Source organism: Elgaria multicarinata, chromosome 20, assembly GCF_023053635.1.
Source record: "Elgaria multicarinata webbii isolate HBS135686 ecotype San Diego chromosome 20, rElgMul1.1.pri, whole genome shotgun sequence".
Classification (NCBI taxonomy): domain Eukaryota; kingdom Metazoa; phylum Chordata; class Lepidosauria; order Squamata; family Anguidae; genus Elgaria; species Elgaria multicarinata.
The window spans coordinates 14,171,235-14,198,426 of NC_086190.1; the positions used below are offsets into that span (position 1 = coordinate 14,171,235).

The 27,192-nt window shown below is 46.7% G+C and overlaps 1 protein-coding gene across 1 annotated transcript in view; it reads right to left on the minus strand.

Annotated features, from left to right (window-relative positions):
• The window catches only part of AGRN (agrin), a 269,076-nt gene extending 257,446 nt beyond the window's left edge, over nt 1-11,630 (minus strand). The window contains exon 1 of the mRNA XM_063145056.1: nt 10,836-11,630. Within this exon, the coding sequence (XP_063001126.1) occupies nt 10,836-11,030 (195 nt within the window). The 5' untranslated portion in view covers nt 11,031-11,630. The remainder of the gene's footprint in view (nt 1-10,835) is intronic.
• Between the last annotated feature and the right edge of the window lie 15,562 nt (nt 11,631-27,192).

Here is a 27,192-nt window from a genome sequence, read left to right on the forward strand (position 1 = left end):
TCATACTGCTCTAACAGTCAGGACGTTTTTCCTGATGTCCAGCCGGAATCTGGCTTCCTGTAACTTCAGCCCGTTATTCCGTGTCCTGCACTCTGGGAGGATCGAGAAGAGATCCTGGCCCTCCTCTGTGTGACATCTATGAATTCCCTGAACTTTTTGAAGGAAGGGACGGATTTTTAAACGTAATTTAAGACATAATTACCGGTCGGCTGCTGGTTACCCCAACCCTAAAGACTCAGCACCAACCCTCTAGCAAGTTAATAGCATCAGAAAGCAGTTTTCATTCTTTTTTTATGTACAGACACGAGGGTCCAATCCTGCAAAATGTTTTCAGCTCCTCATTTGCTGGCAAGCAGATGAATGGATGGGACAGGAAGGTCATTCATCAACAATTGGGCAGCCTTTCTCAAGAGACACTGAACTCATCAAGGGCGATTAAGAAGCCTTGCTTGGTGAGTCACCAGGCATGTGCAGAATTTTGTCAAAGGACCATGACGGAAAAGGCATGAGAGTATCAAGCCTGAGGGATAATGGCTCCTTAGACCCCTTCCAGTGACAAAAGTGTGTTTCAGAGAAAGATCTATAAGGCAGGGAGAACAAGCGACATGGACCAAAAAGAAAGAAAGCTTTTAGCAAATCTCTTAAATTTAGATTTATAGCTGAGAGCCTTAATCGGCACAGCCAATCCATTAAGGCGGGGAATTCTCATTAAGAACGTGTGGGGTTAATCAAAAATTGTTCGTCCCCCCCCCACCGCCCTATAAAAAGGGAGCTAGGAAGACCTGCCTTTTAAGCAACCCATATTTTTCCCTATAAGACTCTCACCCCATCGGATTCCTGTAATGTCACGGAATGTCAACAAACATTCCAAATGCTTCCGACAGAACGTCGACTACCATATGGTCTGAAAAACTACCAAGGACAAGGCACAGAAGTTCAAAAAGAGAAGTGGCAAATAATGTAATACTAGGCATGTTTACTCCAAAGTAAGTTCTGCTGCCTTTCACGGAGCTCACGCCCTCGTAAAGAGTGCTTCGAATTGCAGCCTTTAACAGGACTGAATCTCATGAATGGGTTTGAGCTAACCAACCAGCCAGTTCTACGGCTGAAGGTATTTGTTGGCTGACTTATTTTAATTGGACCAAGTAACAGAACTGCCTTCCACACCTATTGTGGAAGGCACCTATTGCATGCCTCTGCCTTTATACTGATTGAGAAGCACCAGGAGCTAATGGAACCACGTTTGCTTACTACAAGGCTTTACTTTGGGGATCTGAAACAAACCTGACTGTGACCTGGGTTCTGGATGGGATTGCACTCACCCTGAAGGAGCAGGTTCGTAGCTTGGGGGTTCTGTTAGACCCATCATTGTCACTTGAGGCTCAGGTGACCTCAGTGGCACGGAGTGCCTTCGACAAACTCCGGTTGGTGGCCCAGCTACACCCCTATCTGGGCAGGGATAACCTGGCTTCAGTTGTCCATGCTCTGGTAACCTCCAAGTTAGATTACTGCAATGCACTCTACGTAGGGCTGCCTTTGAAGACGGTTCGGAAGCTGCAGCTCGTGCAAAATGCAGCGGCCAGATTGATTTCGGGAACCAGAAGGTTCGACCATATAACACCTGCTCTGGTCCGCTTGCACTGGCTGCCTGTATGTTTCCGAGCCCAATTCAAGGTGCTGGTTTTGACCTATAAAGCCTTACATGGCTTGGGACCACAATACCTGATGGAACGCCTCTCCCGACGTGAATATACCCGTACACTACTCTCAACATCTAAGGTCCTCCTCCGAGTGCCTACTCCAAAGGAAGCTCAGAGGATGGCAACAAGAGAGTGGGCCTTTTCAGCAGTGGCCCCCCAATTATGGAATTATCTCCCCGATGAGGCTCGCCTGGAGCCAACATTGTTATCTTTTCATCGCCAGGTCAAGACTTTTCTCTTCTTCCAGGCATTTAATAGCATTTAATAACGCTAAGTTTGTTTGTTTTCTATCAGACCCCAGAACGGTTTTTAAATGGATACCGTTGTTTTTATACTGTTTATGTTTCTGATGGTTTTAAATTTTGTATACTTTAACGTTCACTGGTTTTAAGTTTTGTAAACCGCCCAGAGAGCTTTGGCTATGGGGCGGTATATAAATGTAATTAATAAATAAAACAGTAGGGAACAATGATCTGAATTGGTAGAACTCTGCTCTCTTTTGTCCCTGGCACATAAGAAGCCAACTCAAAGAATGGCATTATTCTTGTTAACTGAAAAATACACACCTCCACACCGCACGGGTGGTTCATGCTGACTAAGAGCCCTGTGTGACTCGAAAGCTCACATCTATCATCCGAAGCAGAAGTTGGCCCGAACAAAGGGCAAAGGTGACAACTCATTTGCCCAGGTATTCCGGCCACTCACCCCTGACTCAGAGGAACAGGCCATAAACCTGGGTCAAAAGCGAAGCTCAAACAATGTCCCTGCCTGCTTAGTCACTCCATTCAAGGGAGGTGAGATTAGCCTGTTTCCATCCCAGCGCCTGCCTTCTGTCCTTTTCTCGATTGTTAAATCAGCTGGCAGGGAAATTAATGGCTGGAAGCAATCTGCAACTGTTTAGACAACATTAGTTCTAATTTCTTTCATCGGCTCCATCTCATTTATCTTTGTATATATCGAAAGATTCCGCCTGGGAGGGTTAGAATTTAACCAGCAAAGACAGGGGAGCACAGCGGGATACACACAACACATCTTTTAGGGAACATCTACGGAGACCACCCAATGCCGGCGAAAACATTCCCAGCTGCTAGTGTGCGGGGAAAGACCAGAACAAACCAAACAGCCCAAATAGCTTAGAAGGCTAAACACATTTTTAAAAAAATCAAAGCTCTCTTATCCAAACAGTTGGTTATCTTCTAACAGGTGACAAAAGGGGAAATTAGGTCCAAATTGGTGCAGAGTCATTTTGGGGGAGCATTTTCCGAGCAACGTATTCATGTTTGCGGAGACCTAACCAGCTCTGATCTTCCTTTGCAAAGAGAAGCAGTGGGGAAGCCACTTCATCACCAATAGAGGCTCAGGTCCCCCCCCCCCCAAAAAAATATGATGTCATCTGCGTATTTCTGGGCCTCCCTGTTCAGAAGCAGTATACCTACAAGCACTAGATGGCGGAGACAGACAGCAGGGGAGAGCCCTTAATAAGCTGATAAACTGCCCAGGGGCATTTAGACGGGCAGTGCTTGAATTGGGATATGGGTCTCTCTAGAGGGATCCTTGAACATGTCTTATAGGCAGGTGAGGAAATCAGAACTTCAGTGGAAATAAGCTGACACACAGCATGGAACCTGCAGAAGAGAAGATTGAGGGGAGACATGATAGCACTCTTCAAATACTTGAAAGGTTGTCACGCAGAGGAGGGCCAGGATCTCTTCTCCATCCTCCCAGAGTGCAGGACACGGAATAACGGCCTCAAGTTAAAGGAAGCCAGATTCCGGCTGGACATCAGGAAAAACTTCCTGATTGTTAGAGCAGTACGACAATGGAACCAGTGACCTAGGGAGGTTGTGGGCTCTCCCACACTCGAGGCCTTCAAGAGGCAGCTGGACAAGCATCTGTCAGGGATGCTTTAGGGTGGATTCCTGCCTTGAGCAGGGGGTTGGACTCCATGGCCTTGTAGGCCCCTTCCAACTCTGCTTTTCTATGATTCTATGATTCAGGGAAAACTTCCTGACTATTAGAGCAGTACAACAATGGAATCAGTTACCTAGGGAGGTTGTGGGCTCTCCCACACTAGAGGCCTTCAAGAGGCAGCTGGACAACCATCTGTCAGGGATGCTTTAGGGTGGATTCCTGCATTGAGCAGGGGGTTGGACTCGATGGCCTTGTAGGCCCCTTCCAACTCTGCTGTTCTATGATTCTATGATTCTAAGAAGCCACCTTAGCTCCGTTTGACTCCACCAGCCTTCCCCAACCTGGATGTTTAGGACTGCAACTCCCAGCATTCCTGAGCACTGGCCAAGCTGGTGGAGGGTTAATAGGAGTTAAAGTCTAAATCTCTGGGAGGGTACCAGGTTGAAGAAGGATTATCTACATAGATAGGAAGCAGCCCAACTGTATATAGCAGGGAAAGGTTGCTCCCCCTTCACTGCCTTGAGGGCCATTCTCATGGTGGAAATGCAGGGCATAAATCAAATGAATGAATTCTCCATCTCAGAAACAGTGTGGTGCAGTGGTTAGAGTGTTGGAGTGGGACTTGGGAGAGCCAGGTTCTAGTCCCTGTTCGGCCATGAAAGCTCACTGGGTGACTTTGGGCCAGTCACTGACTCTCAGCCTCACCTACCTCACAAGGTTGTTGTGAAAATAAAACAGAGAGGAAGAGGGCCATGTAAGACGCTTTGGTGTTTCTTGGAAGAGGGCCAAAGGTGGAATATAACCATAACAAATATTAAAATAATGGATTTTCTGCATTAAGAAGAACAGACGGAAGGAGCAATAGGGAACTACATGAGAGTCACAAATAATAAACGACATTACGGGGACGCACGTAAAATTCCATGAATGAATCAGGGCATGGCGAAACAAAAGTCTCACCTGGAGAAAAAAGAACCCTGATCCTTTTAAATGGAAATGCCAGAGAATGAGCCTGGTACCTTTCAAAATCTTAACTTTATCATCCTTTCATTCCCTTTTATTAAACGTTCGAACCGTGAACATGATCGGCAGACCCTGCCTTGAAAGAACCCCTAAAACAGAATGCAATGTCCTTGGACGTTGATTATATTATCCCTCAATGCCGTTTAATCACATTGTTATCCTTAAAAATCGGAGTGACGGAAGGGCAGATATCCTCTGCCGTTAAACGCTTATGAATTGTTGCGAGTGTGGAATGTGTTCTAATCCACCATCACCTCTTTCATCTTGGAATTAAGGGACGTCCGTCCTTTCTGAGTAAGTCACAAAGAGTGAAAAAGGTGTGGTCTTGCAGGGGTGATGCAATCCCATCCTTGCTTGGCTATGTCTCACAATCACTGAGGTTTATTGGAATCCCTTCTTGGTCAATATTAACCTCCGCTTCAATTGCTGAATACACTCAAGGGATTATAAGGGTTGCACGGCTGATCCTAAGGGTTGCATGAACCTTTAAGCGCAGAAAAAAAATATCCGTTGGATTGGGGAGACGTTTCTTGTATTAAGTTGCTTCTCTCTCTCTCTCTCTCTCTCTCTCTCTCTCTCACACACACACACACACACACACACACACACACACAGAGAGAACACCCTCTATTACCTTCTCTACTTCTGTTTCACCTGCATTCAGAACCCCATGTTTTCCTCACCATTTTCCCACACAGCACACTATTGCAAGTGTCTCGTATGCAGCTGCAATGCAGAGGATGCTGCATTCGACGAACAACGACCAAGAGTCCTGTGGCATCCTAAAGACTAACCAATTTAAGGTACAATTCTATGCAAGTTCAGACAGGGGAAAAAGTCCTTGTGCCCTTATCCTGGCAGAAGCTTAGATGCCACAAGTCTCTTTGCTGGTTTTGCCTCTGGAAATGGTTACATTTGAGAAAGGACTCTCTAGCCCAATTCTTTCTGCTCTGGAGGACAGAATTCATTATTCTCAGCTCTGCAACAACCTTTGCAGCACTTCCTAACCACCAGCTGCCTTGGAATGCCTTAGGAACAAGTACATAACCTTCCAGGAGTAACAAGATTTACTTCAAGACCAAACGCGAGCAATACTTTACACATACTTTACAGTGGCAGGGATATTTGCACACTCAGCAGTGAGGTTACAGCAAGAAGAAATATGCCAGACTTGGGCCCAGAAGGGGTTAAACTTTGTGGTACATTTGACTGCATAAAGGTGCAACTGCAGCCAAGCATATTCACGGAGATCCTTTCCTATCCCTATATCAAAACGTTTCCATCACTGACCCTGTTCAGATGACATGCTAAGCCACAGAGGTTAAGCGTTTTCAGCTAAACGTTGTGGTTTAGTGTGTCATGGGAATCATTCCTAACCATGGGGGCTATAATATAACCATGGTTTAAACACGCTCACTACCCATTTGCTGCAAAGGGGTTAGCGGCCTAACCATGGCTTAGCGTGTTGTCTGAACAGGCCCACTTTCAGAACTCACATAGCAAGGCTATTGGGGCAGAAGCCTTCCAGGGAGCTCCACAACCAGGTGCTCTGCAGATGTTTTGGACTACAAATTCCATCAGCCCCAGCCAGCATTGCCAATGGTCAAAGGTTATAACAGTCAGAATCCAAAACATGTGAAGGACACCAGATTAGCTACTTCTGTTCTATTAGCTACCTCTCTCATTCTCTCTTCCAACAAAGAGAGAATGAGAGAGAGAAAGAGAATGAGAGAGAGAATGAGAGAGAGAGAGAGAGAATGAGAGAGAGAGAATGAGAGAGAGAGAGAATGAGAGAGAGAAAGAGAATGAGAGAGAGAATGAGAGAGAGAGAGAATGAGAGAGAGAGAGAGAGAGAGAGAGAGAGAGAGAGAGAGAGAGAGAGAGAGAGAGAAGCCGTTTCTACACCTGCCTTTTTTCCCCGGGGATCATTCCAAAATCATCCCTGTACATCCAAATGACACAGGGGATCCCAGGCAGGGATGATCCCTCCATTCTCCTGGGATAATCCTTAGGTGTAGAAAGGGCAAGAGAGAGAGAGAGAGAGAGAGAGAGAGAGAGAGAGAGAGAGATTTTAATTCACCAGCATCCATGGAAAATTTTGGCATGTTTTTTTTAATCAGACAGGTTTAGCAGGAGAAAAGAAAAATCTATAGCCAGAGGCTGATTTTTAGTCAAACAATAGACAGAAGTTGAACAAACTTAACTAAAAAAAAAAAAGAGCTTATGGGAATAAAGTCTGAAGTCAAGTTTTCAACAAGAGGCGCTCTTCCAACTGGTGGCTTTGAAAGTTTTCCAACCAGAAAGTGTAAAGAGACCTTGCTATGCTGCAGATGTTGCCTTAACAGCAGCTTTCTGAAGACGCTCCCTTGTATGGGTTAGCCTGGTTTTTAAGAAGGTTACTCGCCGCCGTCTAAAAATACGTAATTATGTGTCGAAGCTTTTAAACTCTCCCAATGAAAAACATGTGTCCTTGCCTTAAAAAGGGAACTTGCTCAGAATTACAAGAAAGGTTTTCAAGGAAGAAGGAGAAGAGCCTGTAATCAAAACAGGAAGAGATTGGTTCAAGCGATCCTTAGATTAGCTTTGCATTGAACTGTGGCTTAGAGAGATTTGGGGGCAAAGTTAGCAGCTACTTTGAAAACATGACACCCTGCTCCAATTTTTTTTTAAAAAAAAATGGCGAGGTGAATGCAAAGAAGGGACGGCGGTGTTCACAATCCCAAATTAATCCGTTGTGAAATCGGGTCTACGGTTTTTTTTATTTTGTAAAGCAATTCAATTTAAGCATAAGTGGCAAAGAATCTTTGAAAATCCCAGGGGAAGTTGGAAATGTACTTGGACGCGTTAAGATAGCAGTTAAATCAGCGAGAAGAACATGACAAGTGAAGGAAAATCTGAAGCTGCCTTTTGGTGCAATGAGGCCAGCAATGTCAACACTGACCGGCAGCAGCTCTTCAAATTTTTAGGCAGGATTCGTCCTTAGCCCTACCTGGAGATGCCAAGAGTCGAAACCGAGGAATCCTACGCACACATCTTGTGCTCTGACACCTTCTTAAGCACGTAACACTCAACAGTGGTTCCAAAATGATGCGAATAAAAGCTCTTGTGAGTGGCGAACACCAGTTCAACGGTGAGACCACCGGCGATTTGACTCACTGTTCTGACATCCCTTCTTCAATCATCTCCCCAGGGGCCCAATTCCACCACATCTCTGCTTGAGGTGTGACCGGATCCTTTCAATTGCTCTGGACACAAATTCAGAATGAATCACACAGATGAGGCTGCCCGTTGGGCCTCTGCACATGTACTCTGAACTTGCTTCCTTCCACTCTGGTGGCAGTAAGACATGCAGATGAGGGTCAGCTCCTCCACAGCTGGGTAATTCTTGTGGATTTCAAGGCTGGCAAGATGGTGAAGACCGCAGAACCCACAAACCTTTTCCTCTACAGACGGGTTACCAACATCTTCTTGAAAGCCATGGGTCTGAAGGAGGAGGAGGCCTTCTTCAGCCACTGCTTGTGGAACACGTTGCCACAAGAGTCCCATGCAAAGATGAGTCCCCCCCTCTCTCATATGCTCACCAATCCCACCCCTCTGACGCATCTCCATCACTCAGCCCCACTACCTTCCACACCTTGGAGGGTGAAGACGCGCTCTCCACAAGTCGACTGTCTGGGCGATTTAGAACGCAGCCTGAGCAATGTTCTAACTCATGCAGGGCTCCCCTATGCATGTACAGCCTGCTCCTCACTTCCAACCCATGGCAAGCCTGGACACCAGAGATGTGAGAGAGCCAGGGAGCGCAACCCTGCGCTTGCCCAAATTGCGTGAGTTCACTGAATGCCCGAATATGGCTAAGGTGACAGCTTTAAGAGGGTATCGGACAATATCCTTGGAGGGTTGCTTAACTGCTCGCCATGGGCGACAAGGAATTCTGAGTAGGCGAGTGAGTTGGCTTGCAGAGGAAGGACGGATCACTCCGTCCATCGGCCATAGAGGCAGGCAAGGTCCTACTTCTGCAGCAGCCATGTGGGTTGGTAGATCAGGGATGAAGAGTTCCATTGCAAAGGCTTCTTTTTTTATATATATAACTTGCTAAGAGGCTAGGAAAAATAAATATACCAAGCTAGCAACTTCTCTGACCTTACATACAAGGTTGGATTATCAGTGGCTATTAGACATTTAATGGAATCTCCGTGCAAAATGGCAGTATACTTTAAATACAACCTCCTAGAGGCAGGCACAGGGAAGGTGAGGCCAACGCCTTCACATCTTGCAGTTTTCCTTCCCAGAAGAAGGTATCTTGCTGGCTGCCATTTGAAACTGAGTCCTAGACTAGATGGACTTTGGTCTGATCCAAAAAGTCTGCAAGTTGAGCAACATACCCCAAGGGGAGTGAAAATGTAAGAAGAGCCCTGTTGGATAAGACCAAGGGTCCACTCCGTTCACACAGGCCCCGTTCAGACAACACGCTAAACTGTGCTGCTTAACCACAAAATGGTTAGCGGAATGCATTATACATTCCGTTAACCATTTTGTGGTTAAGCAGTACGGTTTAGCGTGTTGTCTGAACGGGGGGACGCAGTGGTCAACCAGCTGTCAACCAGGAACCCACAAGCAGGACACGGATGAGCTGTATCTCTGACCACTGAGGAAGTAGGTGGTGAAATGAGGCATTATTCCAGGACTGTGTCTTTCTCAAGACATATTCACTTATAACCCAAACCTACACATATCTATTTGGAAGCTAGGTCATTCAATGACGCAGCTTACGGTCAGGTATGACATCCGTAGCAGTGCAGCGATAGGGGGAAATATGTTCCCCACTGATTCCAATGAAAGGTTGTGTTTTTAATAATGCTGCCACATGCTTCTGTCTGTTCTGGCTCTGCTACTCTGGAGTAAAAGAAAAGTGGGCTGCGTGGCTTATGGCCACCAGCACGGCTCTCCTAGGAACACCACTTTCTCCTTGAAACAAAGCAAAACACTTTACATCCAAACTCCCCAGGAATGTCCTGAGAACATAACCCTGAACAACAGAAAGAAGAATATCACACCCCAGACGAAACTTTCATTTTAAAATGTCCAGCGGCCACTGATTTTTTCCTTCTTTTTTTAAAAAAAAAGTCTTTTAACCTTTTTAATATCTGTTTTCCAGGGGCAGAGAATGTTTAGCTGACGTTCAATTCATTTGAAAGACTAGAGCACACTTTAGTTGTAGAAACACTTGCTAAAGGAAAGATAGGTACAGGTAAAAATTCCCCCTTTTTCGTTTAAAAATGCCCAGTTTCCCATTCACACACACACACACCAAAAAAACCCTCAATTAACCTCTTCCCCAAACTGTAAAATTTTGGAAACATCTAATTCATTCTGAAGAGCCTTGGGATTGCATCTAAGGTTAGACCTAATTAGAGTAGACCCACTGAATTGAATAGTACTTAAGTTAGACTGGCATTGGAAACACGCCATTGGATGCAATGCTTTGTCTAGGAGCAGAGAGAAGTAGCCAATGTTAGTCCTACATGGAGTAGACCCATTGAAATGAATGGGAATTAAGTTAGTTGTGCCTAACTTGCATCCCATTCATTTCAATGGGATCCCTCTCTTGGTAAGGGTAACATTGGGCAGAATCTACACTACTGCTTGGTTTATAACAGTAGTGACAACAGTTTAGGCCCAGGACACACACCATAAACAGTTTTCAAAACATTTTCGAAGTGTTACATCCTGCTTGGTGTAGATGAAATCTTACACAAGTTTGTCAGTTACATCCAGACATAGTCAGGAGCAAAGGAAGTTGCCTGAGGGCCCATTGGGGCTACTCGGGTGTAAGATGAGGGGGAGGAATCCTTCCACATTGGGTGTCCTGCCAAAAACCCCACTGAAAGCACAGCCTTAGGCGATAAAATTATGTTTTCGAAACTGAAGGTTGTCTCCTATGCAAGTTTGATCCTAGCAGCAGTTTGCAATGGGGAAAGGGGGCGTGGGGGGGAGGGAGCAAACAGGAAATCAACAAGTGTGGGTAGCAAAATAAATAATATTAAAACAGAGAAAACTTTTTTGCAGACTGCAAAGATTCCATAATCCACCGGGTGAACCCACGAGCGGAGGGTGTCTCCCCAGCACCGCCACCACGGCCAGGAAAGAGCAAGGATTCGAGCGTCCACACGCGCCGCCCAGCCGTCGCTCCGAATTTACCTTGCAGGAATAGGTCTGGTGCACCGGATCCACGTTCATGATTTCTTCCACTGTCCCGGTGAGGACGACGTTGGCCGCTTCCTCCCGGGTCTCCAGCTCCCTCTCCGGACAGCTTCCGCTCGCGTTGCCCAGGCAGGATGCCAAAAGGAAAACGCAGGCGAAAGGGATCCCGGGGGGTCGCTTCACCCACCCCATCGCGGCACAAAAGGACCGGGTGGGGAGGGGGTGGAGGGGGGTGGAAAAACCCCAAAAAACAGGCGGAAAATAGGGAGGCAGCGAGGATTTCGCCAGGCGATCAAGCCCTGGAACTACTGCACGGCTGCGTCCCCGATGCAATCCTGGGTTGCATGGGGGTCTGGAGAGAGGAAGCAGAGGTTACTTTTGTTGCCCGGGGGGAGGGAGGGTTTAAAAAAGGAAGACGGGGGGGGAGAGAGAGAGAGAGAGAAGGAAGAATCAAAGCGAGAAGGAAGAGGAGGAAGAAGAAGAGATGTATTTCCAGCCCTTGATGAGGCACAGAGAGATTTCCTTCGCCTGCTTTGGTTTTTCTCTGTCTCTCTCTCTCTCTGTCTCTCTCTCTCTTGCCAGTGTGAGAAAAGGCTACACACAGGGGTGGGTGGGAATTTGCATGCGATCTGAATTGCTGATAAGGAAAAGGGGGAGGGGGCACGCCAGGGGGAGGCTTGGCAAAAAAAAAGAAAGGAGAGTGGGGGGTGAAAAGAGAGAGAGAGAGAGAAAGGAAGGAGGCTGGCTGGCTGGCTCTCTGCCTGTTCGCTTGCCTGCTTCTGTCTTTGCAAAAGCCAGAGAGAGAGAGAGAGAGAGGAGAGGGCTGGAGGAAGGGGAGAAACGCCACCCGCAGGAAATACGGCTCACATCAGGTTAATGGATAATCAGGCCTCCAAACGTGATGTGGTTTTTAAAGGTGCAGCTTAAAGGCGTTCAGCAGGCTGGGGGGAAGTCGAGCAGCCTTCCGCTTGGATGGCGAGATTGGATTGCTGCTTCTGCTTTTCCTCTATTTAAACTCTCCTTCTCTTCCTTGTCTCCTGGCGTTCTGCAGTCCTCACCTCTTGCTTGGATAACTAGATTGGGTTTCTTCTTTATTTCAGCCCTTCTCCACTTTCTTGTCTCCTGGAGTTCTGCAGTCCTCACCTTTTGCTTGGATAACTTAGGGTGACCATATGAAAAGGAGGACAGGGCTCCTGTATCTTTAACAGTAATGTAGGAAAGGGAATTTCAGCAGGTGTCAATTGAAGTGGGTGAAATTCCCTCTTCATCACAACAGTTAAAGCTACACTAGCTATAGTAGAGTGGCCAGATACAAAAGAGGGCAGGGCTTCTGCAGCTTTAACTCTTGTGATGAAGAGGGAATTTCACCCTCTTCAATTGACACCTGCTGAAATTCCCTTTCCTACATTACTGTTAAAGATACAGGAGCCCTGTCCTCCTTTTTATATGGTCACCTATTTTATTTATATATTTCATGTATCCCACCTTTTCGTTCCTGCAAGGAACATAATCTAGGGTGACCCTATGAAAAGAAGGACAGGGCTCCTGTATCTTTAACAGTTGCATAGAAAAGGGAATTTCAGCAGGTGTCATTTGTATATATGGAGAACCTGGTGAAATTCCTTCATCACAACAGTTAAAGTTGCAGGAGCTATTCTAGAGTGACCAGATTTAAAAGAGGGCAGGGCAACCCCCTTTTAAAGTCATCAAAATTGGTGGCCATCACTACGTCTTACGGTAATCAATTGCCTAGTTTAACTCTGCACGGTGTAAAAAAAAGTCCTTCTTTTTATCTGTCCTGAATCTCCCACCAATCAGCTTCATGGGGTGACCGCACTGGGTTCTAATATGATAGGAAAGAGAGAGAAAATGTCTCCCTATCCTTGTACACCTCTACCTTTCCTCATAGGTGAGTTGCTCCAGCCCCTGGGCAATTTTCATGATCATAATCCATACAACGGTCTTGCAAAGTAGGTTAGTGCTATCTCCTAATAATACAATGGCCCCATTCAGAAGACGCCTTAAACCACGGCTTTAACCATGATGGTTAAGCCAGAAAGCTGGGCTGTGTTCAGAAGACATCTTAAACCATGGCCTTAACCACAGTGACTAAGGCCTTAGCTAGACCTACCTGAAAGTCCGGGATGGAGGAGGGAAGATCTCACGTTGTGATTAACGCGAGATCCTTCTCCGGTTTACACGTGAGGTGCGATGACCTCAGAAGGAGAGGCATCACGCCCGCCATTTTTTAAATTTCTTAAGGGAGAAGCAGCACATGAAGCTCGTGCGCTGAAGGTTAGTGGGTTTTTAATTTTAATTACTTTCCCTGCTCCCCCCACCCTATCCCCAATGGGCGCAGGACTCCTCCCGGTTCTGCACGAGTAATCGCGCAGAGCAGGGTCAAGCCATGGCAACAGGCCACACGCTCCGCGGTCTCAGGCTCAGCCCGGGACCACGGAAAAAGTGGACACAAAGTGGAGGGCTGTATCTCGGTCAGGTGGACACACAGGGACCATCCCGGGGTTGGCCCCGGGATAAAGCCCGGTCCAGCTAAGGCCTAAAGCAAAAGCCAGAAAGCCGGGCTGTGTTTAGAAGACACCTTAAACCATGGCCTTAACCATGGTGACAAAGACAAAAAGCCTTATTCACCATGGTTAAAGCCATGGTTTAAGGTGTCTTCTGAACACAGCCCGGCTTTCTGGCTTATTCAGTGTGGTTAAAGCCGTGATTTAAGGTGTCTTCTGAACACAGCCCAGCTTTCTGGCTTATTCGCTGTGGTTAAACCCGTGGTTTAAGGTGTTTTCTGAACACAGCCCGGCTTTCTGGCTTATTCACTGTGGTTTAAGGTGTCTTCTGAGCGGGGCCATAGCCTCCCTATCCACCTTCTCCATGCCATGGATAACTCTATACTCTTCTGAGGCATTTCTCACTTATTCTGGCCACCTCTCTTGGCCTCGCCTTGCCTCTCGGGAAACCCTGACTTTGCTTTGTCCTTGGATGTGATTACACCAGGTCGGGTGGGGGGTGGGGGGGAGGTTAGAGCTGCCACTGGCAATCATTGCAAATCTAATATGAAAACTTAAGAGGTACCCAGAGACAGATTGTCTCTTTTACATCTCCAAATTAGCCCTCCCCCTGGAGACATTTATTGTACAAGTGGTATTTCGCATGTGGGACCCTTAACAAGTCTGATTTGCAACGTGAGGGCAAGTGGTTGAATTATTGAATGGAATGGAACAAGGAAAAGGCATCAATAACCGGGCGAGGGACAAATTGGATCATCAAAGGAGGACGTCGTTAGCTTTTTTCGTACGCGCTTATTTCTAAAGAGGAGATGCTTTTATTGGGTTTTAGGGTGCTTTATAGGTATGCCGCTTTATATGTTCGGCACACCACCCAGTTTTTAGACGTATTAACAACACATTAATATTTAATAATATTTTACTGCTTTTTTTATGATGGTTTTAATGGCTTTTATGTTGCCGAGGCTTCTAATGAGTGGAGGGGTCGCTACAAATAACAATAAGTGGTGTTGATTAATGTCGCGGCCTTTTGCCATGGCTCCTGGGCCTGGAACAACAGATTGATCCAGACATAGCTAGCCAGCGAAGTTTTCCCTTCATGCCAGGGGGAAAAAAGACAGAAAGATGCACCACTCCCTCTATTTCTGACGTTCAAGCTGTGAGTGCCGATGCGTTTGTAGCCCAAACAACGCTACACAAGCACAGGTACGGAAGTATTAGCAGGCCTTGAGGCACCCCGAGATTTGCAGAGGAACAACCGTTTTTTTAGGGCAGGAACCCAGTGGAGGCGGGAGACCCCCAAACAGCCCAACGAGGAGTAAGTCAGCTCGCTGGCTATGAAATTCTGACCGTTGGAAGGAGGAATAGAGAGCTTCTGGGAGGCGAGGAGAGAATGGAACGAAGCGTTCCAGAAAAGCGTGACTGGCTGGCTAGTTGGCCGAAACTCTGCCATTGCAAAATTTAGTTGCAGGTCCCACTCATCTCGTTCTGTACAGTTCACGCCTGTCCCACCCATTTCACAGAATTAAGAGAGGAGGGTGGCAGGATTTGGGGCTATATCACTTCAGGCACCGTATTTTTGAAGTCTAGCCCGACCTTAAAAAGAAAACCCTTTCTATCAGTGCCAGGGAATGTAGCCCCTTACTTTCCGCCAGGCCTGGATCCAGTTTTTTGAGGGCCTTTGGGTAGGGTGACCATATGAAAAGGAGGACAGGGCTCCTATATCTTTAACAGTTGTATTGAAAAGGGAATTTCAGCAGGTGCTATTTGTATATATGGAGAACCTGGTGAAATTCCCTCTTCATCAGAACCGTTAAAGTTGCAGGTGCCCTGCCCTCCTTTAAATCTGGTCACTCTGGTATAGCTCCTGCAGCTTTAACAGTAGTGATGAAGAGGGAATTTCACCAGGTTCTCCATATATACAAATGACACCTGCTGAAATTCCCTTTTCTATGCAACTGTTAAAGATACAGGAGCCCTGTCCTTCTTTTCATAGGGTCACACTACTTTTGGGCAAATACCCTCAGTAAGGTCCCTCCCTCAGGGAGTATATCTTCTCACCGCCATGATCACCAGCTGTTCTTTCTCCTCCTCTAAAGTGACCCTATGAAAAGGAGGACAGGGCTCCTGTATCTGTAACAGTTGCATAGAAAAGGGAATTTCAGCAGGTGTCATTTGTATATATGGGGAACCTGGTGAAATTCCCTCTTCATCACCACAGTTAAAGCTGCCCTCTTTTAAATCTGGTCACTCTGGTATAGCTCCTGCAGCTTTAACTGTTGTGATGAAGAGGGAATTTCACCAGGTTCTCCATATATACAAATGACACCTGCTGAAATTCCCTTTTCTATGCCACTGTTAGAGATACAGGAGCCCTGTCCTCCTTTTCATAGGGTCACCCTACCTCCTCCTCTTTCTCATCATGGTTCCCACTTGCTTGCTTGACAGGCAGAGAGCCAGGGAACAAGGAGGCCATGACATCCCTTCTTCCTCCTCCTTATTTCCACTGGGCCAGAGCACGACGCAGGTGAACAAGCAAGTAGCTGTGGTGAAGAGGACCAAGTTCAAGAGGCTCTTCCAGTGGGCCCCTGCTGTGGTGTGGACCCTCAGCCAGAGCTCCACTATGCCTACCCTTGCCCAAGGGCAATCCAAAACCTGGAGCCAGCATTGGCTGGGTGGTTTAATCTAGCCATCCTTGAGCAAATCTGTATCACAGAATCATAGAAGAGTAGAGTTGGAAGGGGACTATAAGGCCATCGAGTCCAACCCCCTGCTCAAGGCAGGAATCCACCCTAAAGCATCCCTGACAGAGGGTTGTCCAGCTGTCTCTTGAAGGCCTCTAGAGTGGGAGAGCCCACAACCTCCCTAGGTAACTGATTCCATTGTCGTACCGCTCTAACAGTCAGGAAGTTTTTCCTGATGTCCAGCCGGAATCTGGCTTCCTGTCACTTAAGCCCATTATTCCATGTCCCATATCTTGCTGGCTGGCAATTATTACTGCTCTGGTTGCGAAATTTGCCTTCGCTGCAAGTAAGTTGAGATCTAGGCATCAAGACCATTTACAAATATCGTTAACAGGGAATTGGAGATTTTGGCCTTTGTTATATGTGCTGCTCTAGTACCCCACTGGGGAGCTCTTAATTTATGTGAATGTGATTTTGTATTTTTATATTCTTGTATTTTTGTTTAGTGTTTTTACTTTATTTTAAACTATATATTTTTATTTCATTTGCTTTAGCTCATATTATTATTATTATTATTATTATTATTATTTATTTATTTATTTATTTAGAATATTTATATACCGCTCCCCATTGAAAAGTTTCGGAGCGGCATACAAGGTAAAATGAAAATACAAACAGAATAAAACAGTTAAAACAAAATTTATAAAGAAGCAAAAAACAGAAATCCAAGGCTGCATGTTAAAGAAAGGCTTCTTGGAATAAAGATGTTTTCAGGAGGCGCCGAAAGGAGTACAAGGTCGGAGCCTGCCTGACCTCCAGAGGCAGGGAGTTCCACAGGAGGGGGGCCACCACGCTGAAGGCTCTTCCCCTGGTGGATTCCAATCGGAGGATGGATCTAGGTGGAACCACCAGGAGCAGGCCCTCGGATGACCTCAGTGACCGGGCAGGTTGGTAAGGGAGAAGGCAGAGCTCTCTCAGGTATCCTGGTCCCAAGTTGTTTAGGGCTTTGTACACAAGTACAAGAACCTTCAACCTGGCCCGGTAGCGAATAGGCAGCCAGTGCAGTTCCCTCAGCAGAGGAGTTACATGCTGGAAAGGGGCAGCTCCAGACAGCAGCCGAGCTGCAGCATTCTGCACTAGCTCCAGCTTCCGGAGCAGCTTCAAGGGCAGCCCCACAGAGAGCGCGTTGCAGTAATCCAATCTTGAGGTTACCAATGCCTGTACCACCGTATTTTTACTGGTATTTTATTTTTCTAACTATGTCAAATTGTGACGGCTTATAGGGTGGCTAGATCCAGCTGCCCAGCACCATCTGGATTGCCTGGTCAAAAGACAAGGGGACCTGAGGGGCCACCACCAGCGGGCCCTGCCAAGGAATGGAGACCCTGGCAATTTCCCAGACATGCCAACAGTGCTGGCTCTGTTCTCAGCTACCACCCAGAATGAACCAATGACATTATGAGAGCATCACATTTCCCCAGTGGCGAAGTCTTGCGAAAATAACCGCATTTTAATCATTATTCTTTCCATGCCTGAAGAAAGGACTTGTTGTGTGCCCGAAGGAAAAACGAGCACTCGCGATTCTTCATCAGCGCCGTCTCTCTGGAGACACAAAAGGTTGTGGCTCCTTACCTCGTGGCTGTTATGCCAGTCACACAGCTTAAAATATTTCAGATCACTGAGAGATGTCTGTGTGGGCTCTGTGTCCTGGCACTGTGTGAGAGGCAAAACGGAGGAGCAAACTCCCTGAGCATGGAGGCAGCAACAGTAGGGTGACCATATGAAAAGGCGGACAGGGCTTCTATATCTTTAACAGTTGTATAGAAAAGGGAATTTCAGCAGGTGTCCTTTGTATGCGTACAGCACCTGGGGAAATTCCCCCTTCATCACAAATGTTAAAGCTACAGGAGCCCTGTCCTCTTTAGTATCTGGTCACTCTCGTATAGCTCCTGCAGCTTTAACTGTGGTGATGAAGGGGGAATTTCACCAGATAGCCAGGCTATCTGAAGGAACGCCTCCTCCCGTATGTACCTGCCCCAACCCTAAGGTCATCCTCAGGGGTCCTTCTCCGCGAGCCCCTGCCAAAGGAAGTGAGGCAGGTGGCTACCAGGAGCAGGGCCTTCTCTGCTGTGGCACCCCGGCTGTGGAATGAGCTCCCTAAGGAGGTTCGCTTGGCACCTACATTATATGCTTTTAGACGCCAGGTGAAGGAAACTTCAGCTGGTACAAAACAGGGCAGCCCGTTTACTAATAGAGACTGGCCGGCGAGATCACGTTACGCCAGTCCTTTTACAACTTCACTGGCTGCCAGTCCAGGTCCGGGCCCGATTCAAAGTGCTGGTACTAACATACAAAGCCCTAAAAGGCTTGGGGCCAGGCTATCTGAAGGAACGCCTCCTCCCATATGTGCCTGCCCAGACCGTAAGATCATCCTCAGGGGGTCCTTCTCCATGAGCCCCTGCCAAAGGAAGTGAGGCAGGTGGCTACCAGGAGCAGGGCCTTCTCTGCTGTGGCACCCCGGCTGTGGAATGAGCTCCTTAAGGAGGTTCTCCTGGCACCTACACTACTCTCAGAAGCCCACAAGCAGGACACAAAGGCAAAAGCCATATTCGCAGGGATTCTATGTAACTGTCACAGCCAACAGCTACAGATTGACCTCCCGTCTTCCATGAATTTGCCTAACCTAGCCTTCAGACAGGTTGGGCAACAAATCCCATCACCCCTTCCAGCATGATGGGTGTTGAAGTCCAACACATTTGGAGGGCGCCATGTTGAAGCATGCTGCCTTAATCCCTTTGTAAAAACCATTTAATCTTACTCAACAATGCAGAACAAAACCAAAAAAAAAACCAAAACCCGAAAACGGCTCTCCCACCTAGCTGAGGAGTTCTTTCGGTTGTTCTTAACAAATCTGGAGCCTCACGTCTTTGATGAAAGCTTTGCAATATGTTTGAACGTGTTGAATTCTTCTCCCACTTTTCCTTTTCTCTCTCCCTCTCTCCTCTTAAAAATTAATCCCTGTTGGTGATTTCCGGCATAGTCAAATGGCTTTTGTGAGTACCGTTGGGAGAAATCTCTTGATGTTGGAATCCAGCAGCTTTCCCTAAGGAGTCGCCCCTGGGAGACCGTTTCTTAGCCAGGCCTGTCTGCCTGGATAATGATTTTCAAATAAGTAAATCTATTAATGAGATTGCAGTAAGCGCAATAATGTCCCGGGGGATGGGGGAAAGTGGAGATTTTTTTTTGCCACTTGGGAAAGCAAAGGTTGGTAAAACAGCCCTTTTTTTCTGGGTCAGCTTGCAGCTGAGAGAGAGAGAACGGCAGACTTCTGCTAAGAGCACCAGCAGCCCAACCCCATTCTCAGGGCCAGCGTCATGGGTAGGCATCATTGGGCCTCTGCTGAGACCCACACCCCTGCAGAGGGCCCACTGCTAATGCCAAGTTCCTCTTGGCCTCGCTGCTGCTGGTCTTCCTTGCTGTCGCTGCTTACCTGCTCTCCCGAAGTGACACAGTGAAAAGAGCGAGAGAATAGAGAACCTTGCTTTACGCGCTTCCTCTGGGAAGTGGTATAAAATGGGGACAGAGGGAGAAGGCAAGTGAACAGCCATGGAAATGAAGAGGTGAAGCCGTGCAGAACGGGCGTTTACTGAGGACAAGTCTTCCCCCTCCACCCTACAAAAATATCCCTGGAGCCAGCGTTACCCAGAAGTTGCGATCTAGAGTTCCGGCAAAAATCCCTTCCTCTTTGGACAAAGGAAACTTCTCTATACCGAATCAGGCCCAGCGTTGTTGACTAGGGTGACCCTATAAAAAGGAGGACAGGGCTCCTGTATCTTTAACAGTTGCGTAGAAAAGGGAATTTCAGCAGTTGTCATTTGTATATATGGGGAACCTGGTGAAATTCCCTCTTCATCACAACAGTTAAAGCTGCAGGAGCTATACTAGAGTGACCAGATTTAAAAGAGGGGAGCTTTAACTGGTGTGATGAAGAGGGAATTTAACCAGGTTCTCCATATATACAAATGACACCTGCTGAAATTCCCTTTTCTATACAACTGTTAAAGATACAGGAGCCCTGTCCTCCTTTTCATAGGGTCACCCTAGAGATGCCCCAAGTTTTAAAATTATGAAGCGTCCTCCTCCTGGCTATCCCCTTTCATGTCTCATACTTAAAACAAATGACTTTTAAAGTTAATTCTAGGGTGACCCTATGAAAAGGAGGACAGGGCTCCTGTATCTTTAACAGTTGCATAGAAAAGGGAATTTCAGAAGGTGTCATTTGTATATATGGGGAACCTGGGGAAATTCCCTCTTCATCACAACAGTTAAAGCTGCAGGAGCTATACTAGAGTGACCAGATTTAAAAGAGGGCAGGGCACTGTAACCAGGAAATCTGCGTGTCTGTCTGTTCACCCTGCTGCCCAGGTACTAACTGTGTACGGACAACAGTTCCTATGGGTTTTTTAATCTTTAAATGGGAATTGAACAGGAGTCCTTCAAACAGAGGATGAAACTCTAGTAACTCTTCAAATAAAGGTCTGTAAAAGAGGACACAGGCCCACTGTACAAAGCTGTGATGGGTACTGTGGAGGCTTCAGGATGTGGGTTTAGTGTCTCAGCTCCCAAATCTTAACATCTGTCCCTGACATCATGGTTGCTCGTTTGCTCAGGGCTGACTCAAAGTCCACTTCCTCCAGACCTTCTAAGATATGCCCGTTATCCCGGCAGACATTCCTGCTTGCCAGTATAAACAATGCTGGCTTATATAACGTTGATGGAGCATACAACAGCTACAGGAAGTGAGTGTGATGATGGCGGCATTGCTCATGGGGGCCAAAGTCACACGCAGAGTATGTAATGGCTGCGATTTCAGCAGGGCTGGGGCCATTGTGCTGTGGATCAACTGAGGCCCACGGTATTAGACCGCCCTAAAGAAACACAGTCTCTGCCCTAAAGATATGACTGGGCTGAAGACAGCATTCCTTGAAGAAGAAAATAGCAAGCCGCTTTGTACCGGGTTAGATTATTTGAAACAAAGTCTACTAGCGTCTTAGCAAACTAATAAAAGAAAAGGCCTTCTATAAGCGCACTGATGGAGGAGAGATGGAGCAATCCATCCCTTTATCTGCCAGCTTCAGCTTTCACTCCTCTTCAGCTAGCTTGGAAAATAATCAGGTCAGTGGAGGAGAGATGGTTCACTCGCCTACAATGGAAGTCCTGATCACCTCTGGTGACCAAGTGAGTGGTTAAATACAAGGCTGTTATAAGCCATTATTTTAAATTGTAAACCAGCTCCTGTGAGCCAGCAGGTAGTTTCATTTGGGATCTCTTTCCCAATGCCTTATTATTATTATTATTATTATTATTATTATTATTATTATTATTTATATAGCACCATCGCATAGGATTCACTTTTTTCACTGCTGCCACTCAATAGGTCAACATTTCCACTCTTGGAAATAACACCCTGGACTAGACAGACACTCAGTCTGATCCAGCAGGGCTCTTCTGGTCTTCTTATCGTACAGTAGTGAATTCTATAAGTTAATTATGCATTGAATGTCATTGAAGAGAGAGAATAAGCCGGAAGGGCTAAACAAGCCAGCCTTTTGCCAGATGATTTTCCATTACAAATGCTATCACACACACACACACACACACACACACACACATTCACATTTGCGTTACCGTGGCCAATGTGAGTTCGGAAAAACGCGCTTGCTATGGTGGCGTGTCCCTTCCACCCTTCCCAGCAAACCTTTCAAACCCTGGAGAAGCCGGAGCGCTTCTTTAATTCTGAAAAGGCCAAGGGAACAGAGCAAGAAAGGTCCTGCATTATCAAATCCCATTTTAAAAAGTGCACTGGGGTTAATTGTATTACTGGTGCTCAGGTGCCATTTTTGAGAGTGAAGGCATCCTAACAGGACAGGGGGAGGATTTCTTCTTTGTAGAGCGGAGCGGGAGGGACCTGGGACCCCAAGCCTTTGACATCCATTTTTCCCCCTTGGAAATCCTGTCACAATTGACATTTCCTTCAGCCGCTTTTCGGAGAAGAATGTTTCTGTACATTACCCCTGACATGTCAGCGGCCGAGGGATTCTAGGGACCGGTTGTATTTAATTACTGCTCCTGGTGGATTTATGACTATTATGCCTGGATTAATTGCAAAAGTAAAAAAAGCTTTATCGAGCGATCCGTCTTCTCTAGGTTACTTACCTTGTCATGGGCTAATAACAGAGAAATAAAAATATCTCTCTTTCTCTGCCGCATCGTAGGAAATGGATTTCCGTAATTCCTTGTGTAGAATTTTTTAAGAGGCATTTGAAAGCAGTGGGAGAAGACAGACTGGGATAACCAAGGAGGAGGGGAGAAGGAATACAGCCACAATCTCTCCAACATAAAATATAAAGAATTTAAAAGACGGCAGGATAGAATGCTGGGTGTGGCTCCTGTAAGAATTCTTCTGGTGTAAGGATAAGCTCCTGTCATTTTCTTTTTTAAAAGACCAATTCCCGAAACTGCCCCACAGTTCTTGTTTCAGAGATGTGCAGCTAAAGATTGGGCTAGTTCATTCTGGGGCCTTTTCTACACCTAAGGGTTAACCCAAGAAAATGGAGGGGTCACCCCTGCCTGCTCTCGGGATCCCCTGTGTGGCGTTTGGATGCACAGGGATGATCCTGGGGGTGGGTGGGAAGGCAGGTGTATGTTGGAGGAAAATGCTGAGAGTGCCTTGGACTGCAAGAAGATCAAACCAGTCCATACTCCAGGAAATAAAGCCAGACTGCTCACTTGAGGGAATGTTATTAAAGGCAAAACTGAAGTACTTTGGCCACATAATGAGAAGACAGGATACCCTGGAGAAGAGGCTGATGCTGGGGAAAGTGGAAGGCAAAAGGAAGAGGGGCCGACCGAGGGCAAGACAGATGGTGATGTTCTGGAGGTGACGGGGGAGCAGGGGTGGCGACGGCTCTGGCGTGGGCTGGTCCTGATCAGTCCTTTCCACTGTGGTGTGATGCCTTGTATTCTCGCTTAAATCATGGTTATTATTTCTGAATGGCATACGTATAAGACCACATGTGCAAATGTTATGCAAATTGGCTGTCCTTTTTTTTGGCTATGCATTTCCTCTTTTTCAGCGAAATGTAAATGACCACCCTAGTTTGGAACACTCCGCATTGCAACATGTTGTGGTAGGTCCCAGAAGAAGAAGAAGAAGAAGAAGAAGAAGAAGAAGAAGAAGAGGAGGAGGAGGAGGAGGAGGAGGAGGAGGAGGAGGAGGAGGAGGAGGAGGAGGAGATGACACCACTGGCTATAGAAGAAAGAAAAATATGCACCACTGACTATGGAAGTTAAAGAACTATGGCAAAAGGAAAAGGTCATAATTATTCTGTTCGTCACATCAGTCACTGGCACCACATCAAAACACTATACAGAAAACCCTTCAGAAACTGGGCCTACCCAAATACATCCACACCAACATCCAGAAAGCAGTCCTACGTAAAACACGCTCTATTGTCAGGAAATTCCTGAATCAGTAAAAGACAGCAGGACCTAGCAAACCCCGTCATGTTCATCTAGAAAAAACACTACAGGCGAGAAAAGAGAGACCATAACGTTGTTGTTGTTCTGATCCACCAAGACAGTTTTTAAAAACACACACCCTGCCTCTCATCCCCACTCCCCCCTGTCCCCATGGGGCGTCCAAAATGTGAACACCCGCTTAGCACACGCATCATTTAAGCTCCTTGGGCCCATGTTTGAAGACACTCTGGCAGACGCCTCGAAGCAGGAGTAGGGGAGGAAGATGGGAGAGAAATAAAACTCAATTGTATTTGCGTCCTCCTCTTTGAACTGAAAAGGCATTAAGGATTCTTGGAAAGAGGTTTCCAGTAAAAAAGACATAGTATTAAGATTCAAGGCACACACACACACACATATATGTATATGGCACAGGAGCCATAGGGCAGAGCAGCGTCTGCTTACAAGGGTGCAAGGCCTGGAATGTGCACAGATGCCCCCTCTCCCTTCCTGTCCTCCCTCCCCACCGTGTCCCCCTCCCCCTCCCCTCCTCCATGGGGGAAACAGAGAAATTTCCAACCTGCAATTCTGCAGTTCTTTTAAATCCATAAAAACAGGATTAATGGGTGCAAACTGTCAAGGAGAAGATAGAGAATTTGAAAAGGGTGGTGGTGGAAATTCTTGAGGTTTTGCCAAATACTTAATGTAACTGTGTTGCCATTCCCATTAGCATGGGCAAGAAGGGGGGGACACGCACTAAAACTACCAGGGAAGATTTTTCTTTCGATTAAAACATATATCAATTTCCTTTTAAGTCCTGCACAGAAGGAAGGAATTGCACCCCGTCCATAAAACAGCACTAACGTGTACAGTTGCCAACTTTTCCTTTCTTACATAGCTCCTATGACTTTAACAGTTGCGTGCAGAGGCTCGGAATTCTTTAATCTTTTAATCCCAAGTGTATATCTTTTGTACCAGGCTCCGCTTGGTGTAAGGTGACCGCATGGAAAGGAGGACAGGGCTGATGTATCTTTAACAGTTGTATTGAAAAGAGAATTTCATCAGGTGTTGTTTGTATGCACGCAGCACCTGGTGAAATTCCCTCTTCATCACAACAGTTAAAGCTTCAGTAGCCCTGCCTTTTTTTATATCTGGTCACACTAGGCAGGGCTCCTACAGCTTTAACACCAGGAGCTTGGCTGTTAGCTCCCACCTGGTCAATAAAACAGTGCAATCTACTTTTCTGCTCTTTGCATAACCACAATTTCTCCTCCACCACTACTTCTATGATCCCCTTTGCAATTGACATGCACATCAAAAGGGCAGGGCTCCTGCAGCTTTAACTGCTGTGATGAAGGGGGGATTTCACCAGGTGCTGCATGCATACAAATGACTCCTGCTGAAATTCCCTTTTCAATACAGCCATTAAAGACACAAAAGCCCTGTCCTCCTTTTCATATGGTCACCCTAGCTTGGTGGATCTCAGGGTTCTAGTAAATAAACACAGTAGATCCCACAGGCCTGAAGTTGGCTCACCGCCGTGTTAGAGAGTCTGAGAGCTTCCATTTTGGAATCTGCCTTGTGTGCACACTCCATGGAAAGGGAACCAAGGCCAGGCCTGTTCCAAAGCCTTCATCTCTTCCCAGCTATTGACCATCTCCTGATTTCATTACCAGCTCTTAGAAGACCTGCACACCTCAGCACATTACCCTAACTGTATGGCTGTTTAAATTTATTTATTTATTTATTTAAACCCACCAATCCTCATCACCACCTCCTAACTTGGAACGTCTCCTGCTCACTTTCTATATTAACTTCATTGGGAGAGGGGGAGTTTTTTACGGGCCTGCTAGCATAATTTGCAAAGCATGCAGAAAGCATAAAATAGTGGTGGAGGTGGCAGGTGACCAAAAGTTCAGGGCTGATGCCAACATCTGTCATTCTTGCACAATCACCAGGGCCCCAGCAATCCGGCAGGACCCACTGCTGACACCAGACAGGCAGCCTGGGGATGCAAGCCGCCTGCCATTTTAATTACCCACAATGCCCCAGAGAGTAGCATTCTAATTACACACCGCCCCAGGGAGTAGCGTCCTGATTACCCACAATGCCCTGCAGAGTGGCATTCTAATTGCCCACAATGCCTCAGAGTGTAGCATTCTAGTTACCCACAATGCCCTGCAGAGTAGCACTGTGAAAAATTTAAAAATAGTGGCACCTACTTATGCTTCACTGACAGCAAGTAAGAACATAAAGACATAAGAAGAGACATGTTCTTATGAACCATGACCTCTCCTCTATGCTCTTCCTATTCTATAACGAAAGCTGTTCCCTGGTCATCCACTCCAAGAGAAAGAAGAAAGAGAAATAGACCTTCTTCAGATGACACGCTAAGCCACTGTGGTTAAGCATTTTGAGCTAAACGGTATGGTTTAGTGTGTTGTGTGAACCATTTCTAACCATGGTGGCTACATAACCACGGTTTAAACACGCTCACTAACCGTTTGTTGCAAAGGGACTAGCAGCTTAACCATGGCTTAGCCTGTCATCTGAACAGGGTCAGAGAAAGAGAGGGAGAAAATGAACACTGGTTGTCACACAGAGGAGGGCCAGGATCTCTTCTCGATCCTCCCAGAGTGCAGGACACGGAATAACAGGCTCAAGTTAAAGAAGCCAGATTCCGGTTGGACATCAGGAAAAACTTCCTGACGGTTAGAGCAGTACGACAATGGAACCAGTGACCTAGGGAGGTGGTGGGCTCTCCCACACTAGAGGCCTTCAAGAGGCAGCTGGACAACCATCTGTCAGGGATGCTTTAGGGTGGATTCCTGCATTGAGTCGGGGGTTGGACTCGATGACCTTATAGGCCCCTTCCAACTCTACTATTCTATGATGGTGTTTTTGTCGTATTTGTTTTGTATCCCAGCAAAGAATACTGCAGACAAATAGATTCTTTAAGCAGGTAGCCCAACCACTAAATCTGTGCCAGGTTCTCCGAAAACAGCAAGTCAACTGTATGTCTAACGATGCTTCTGCCAAGCCCTCTCTCTCTCTCCCTCTCTGCCACTCCATCCCTCTCCGTTTGAAGAGGAGCAAGCGATAAGACAGGGGCAGGCCACCTGGTGCCCTCCAGGTATTTTGGGCCTCAACTCTCGTAAGGCCCAGCCAACATGGCCAATGGTCAGAGAGTATGGGAGTTGATAAATCCTCATAAAGTAACTCAAAAACATTCAGCAGGTCCCTGTATCGCTGGTATTCCAATATAAAATACACAACCTCCATCTGGTAAACGTTTCTCAGTAAATATTTGCTGTAATGTTAGCTACAAGCACCAGGATGGACTTTAATCCTGGCCCGTAGCATTTTTCCCCCTGCAGGTCAAGCACTGGAGCCAAAAGCCAAATAGATCTTTCAGTGATGTAAGCAGGGGAGTCGCTTGTATTGCATGCAGCACCCAGACAGCTCCCACTGCCTCCTGGGACAAGGGTTCAAGACCCACCCAGGGAGGGAAAGACTCTTAGATGGCCCCACAAGGCCCCCACCAGCTCTACAGTTCTATATCTAGGGAAGCCTTCTCCAACCTGTTGTCTTCCAGATGTGTGGAAATCCAACTTCCAGCTGTTGGACTTC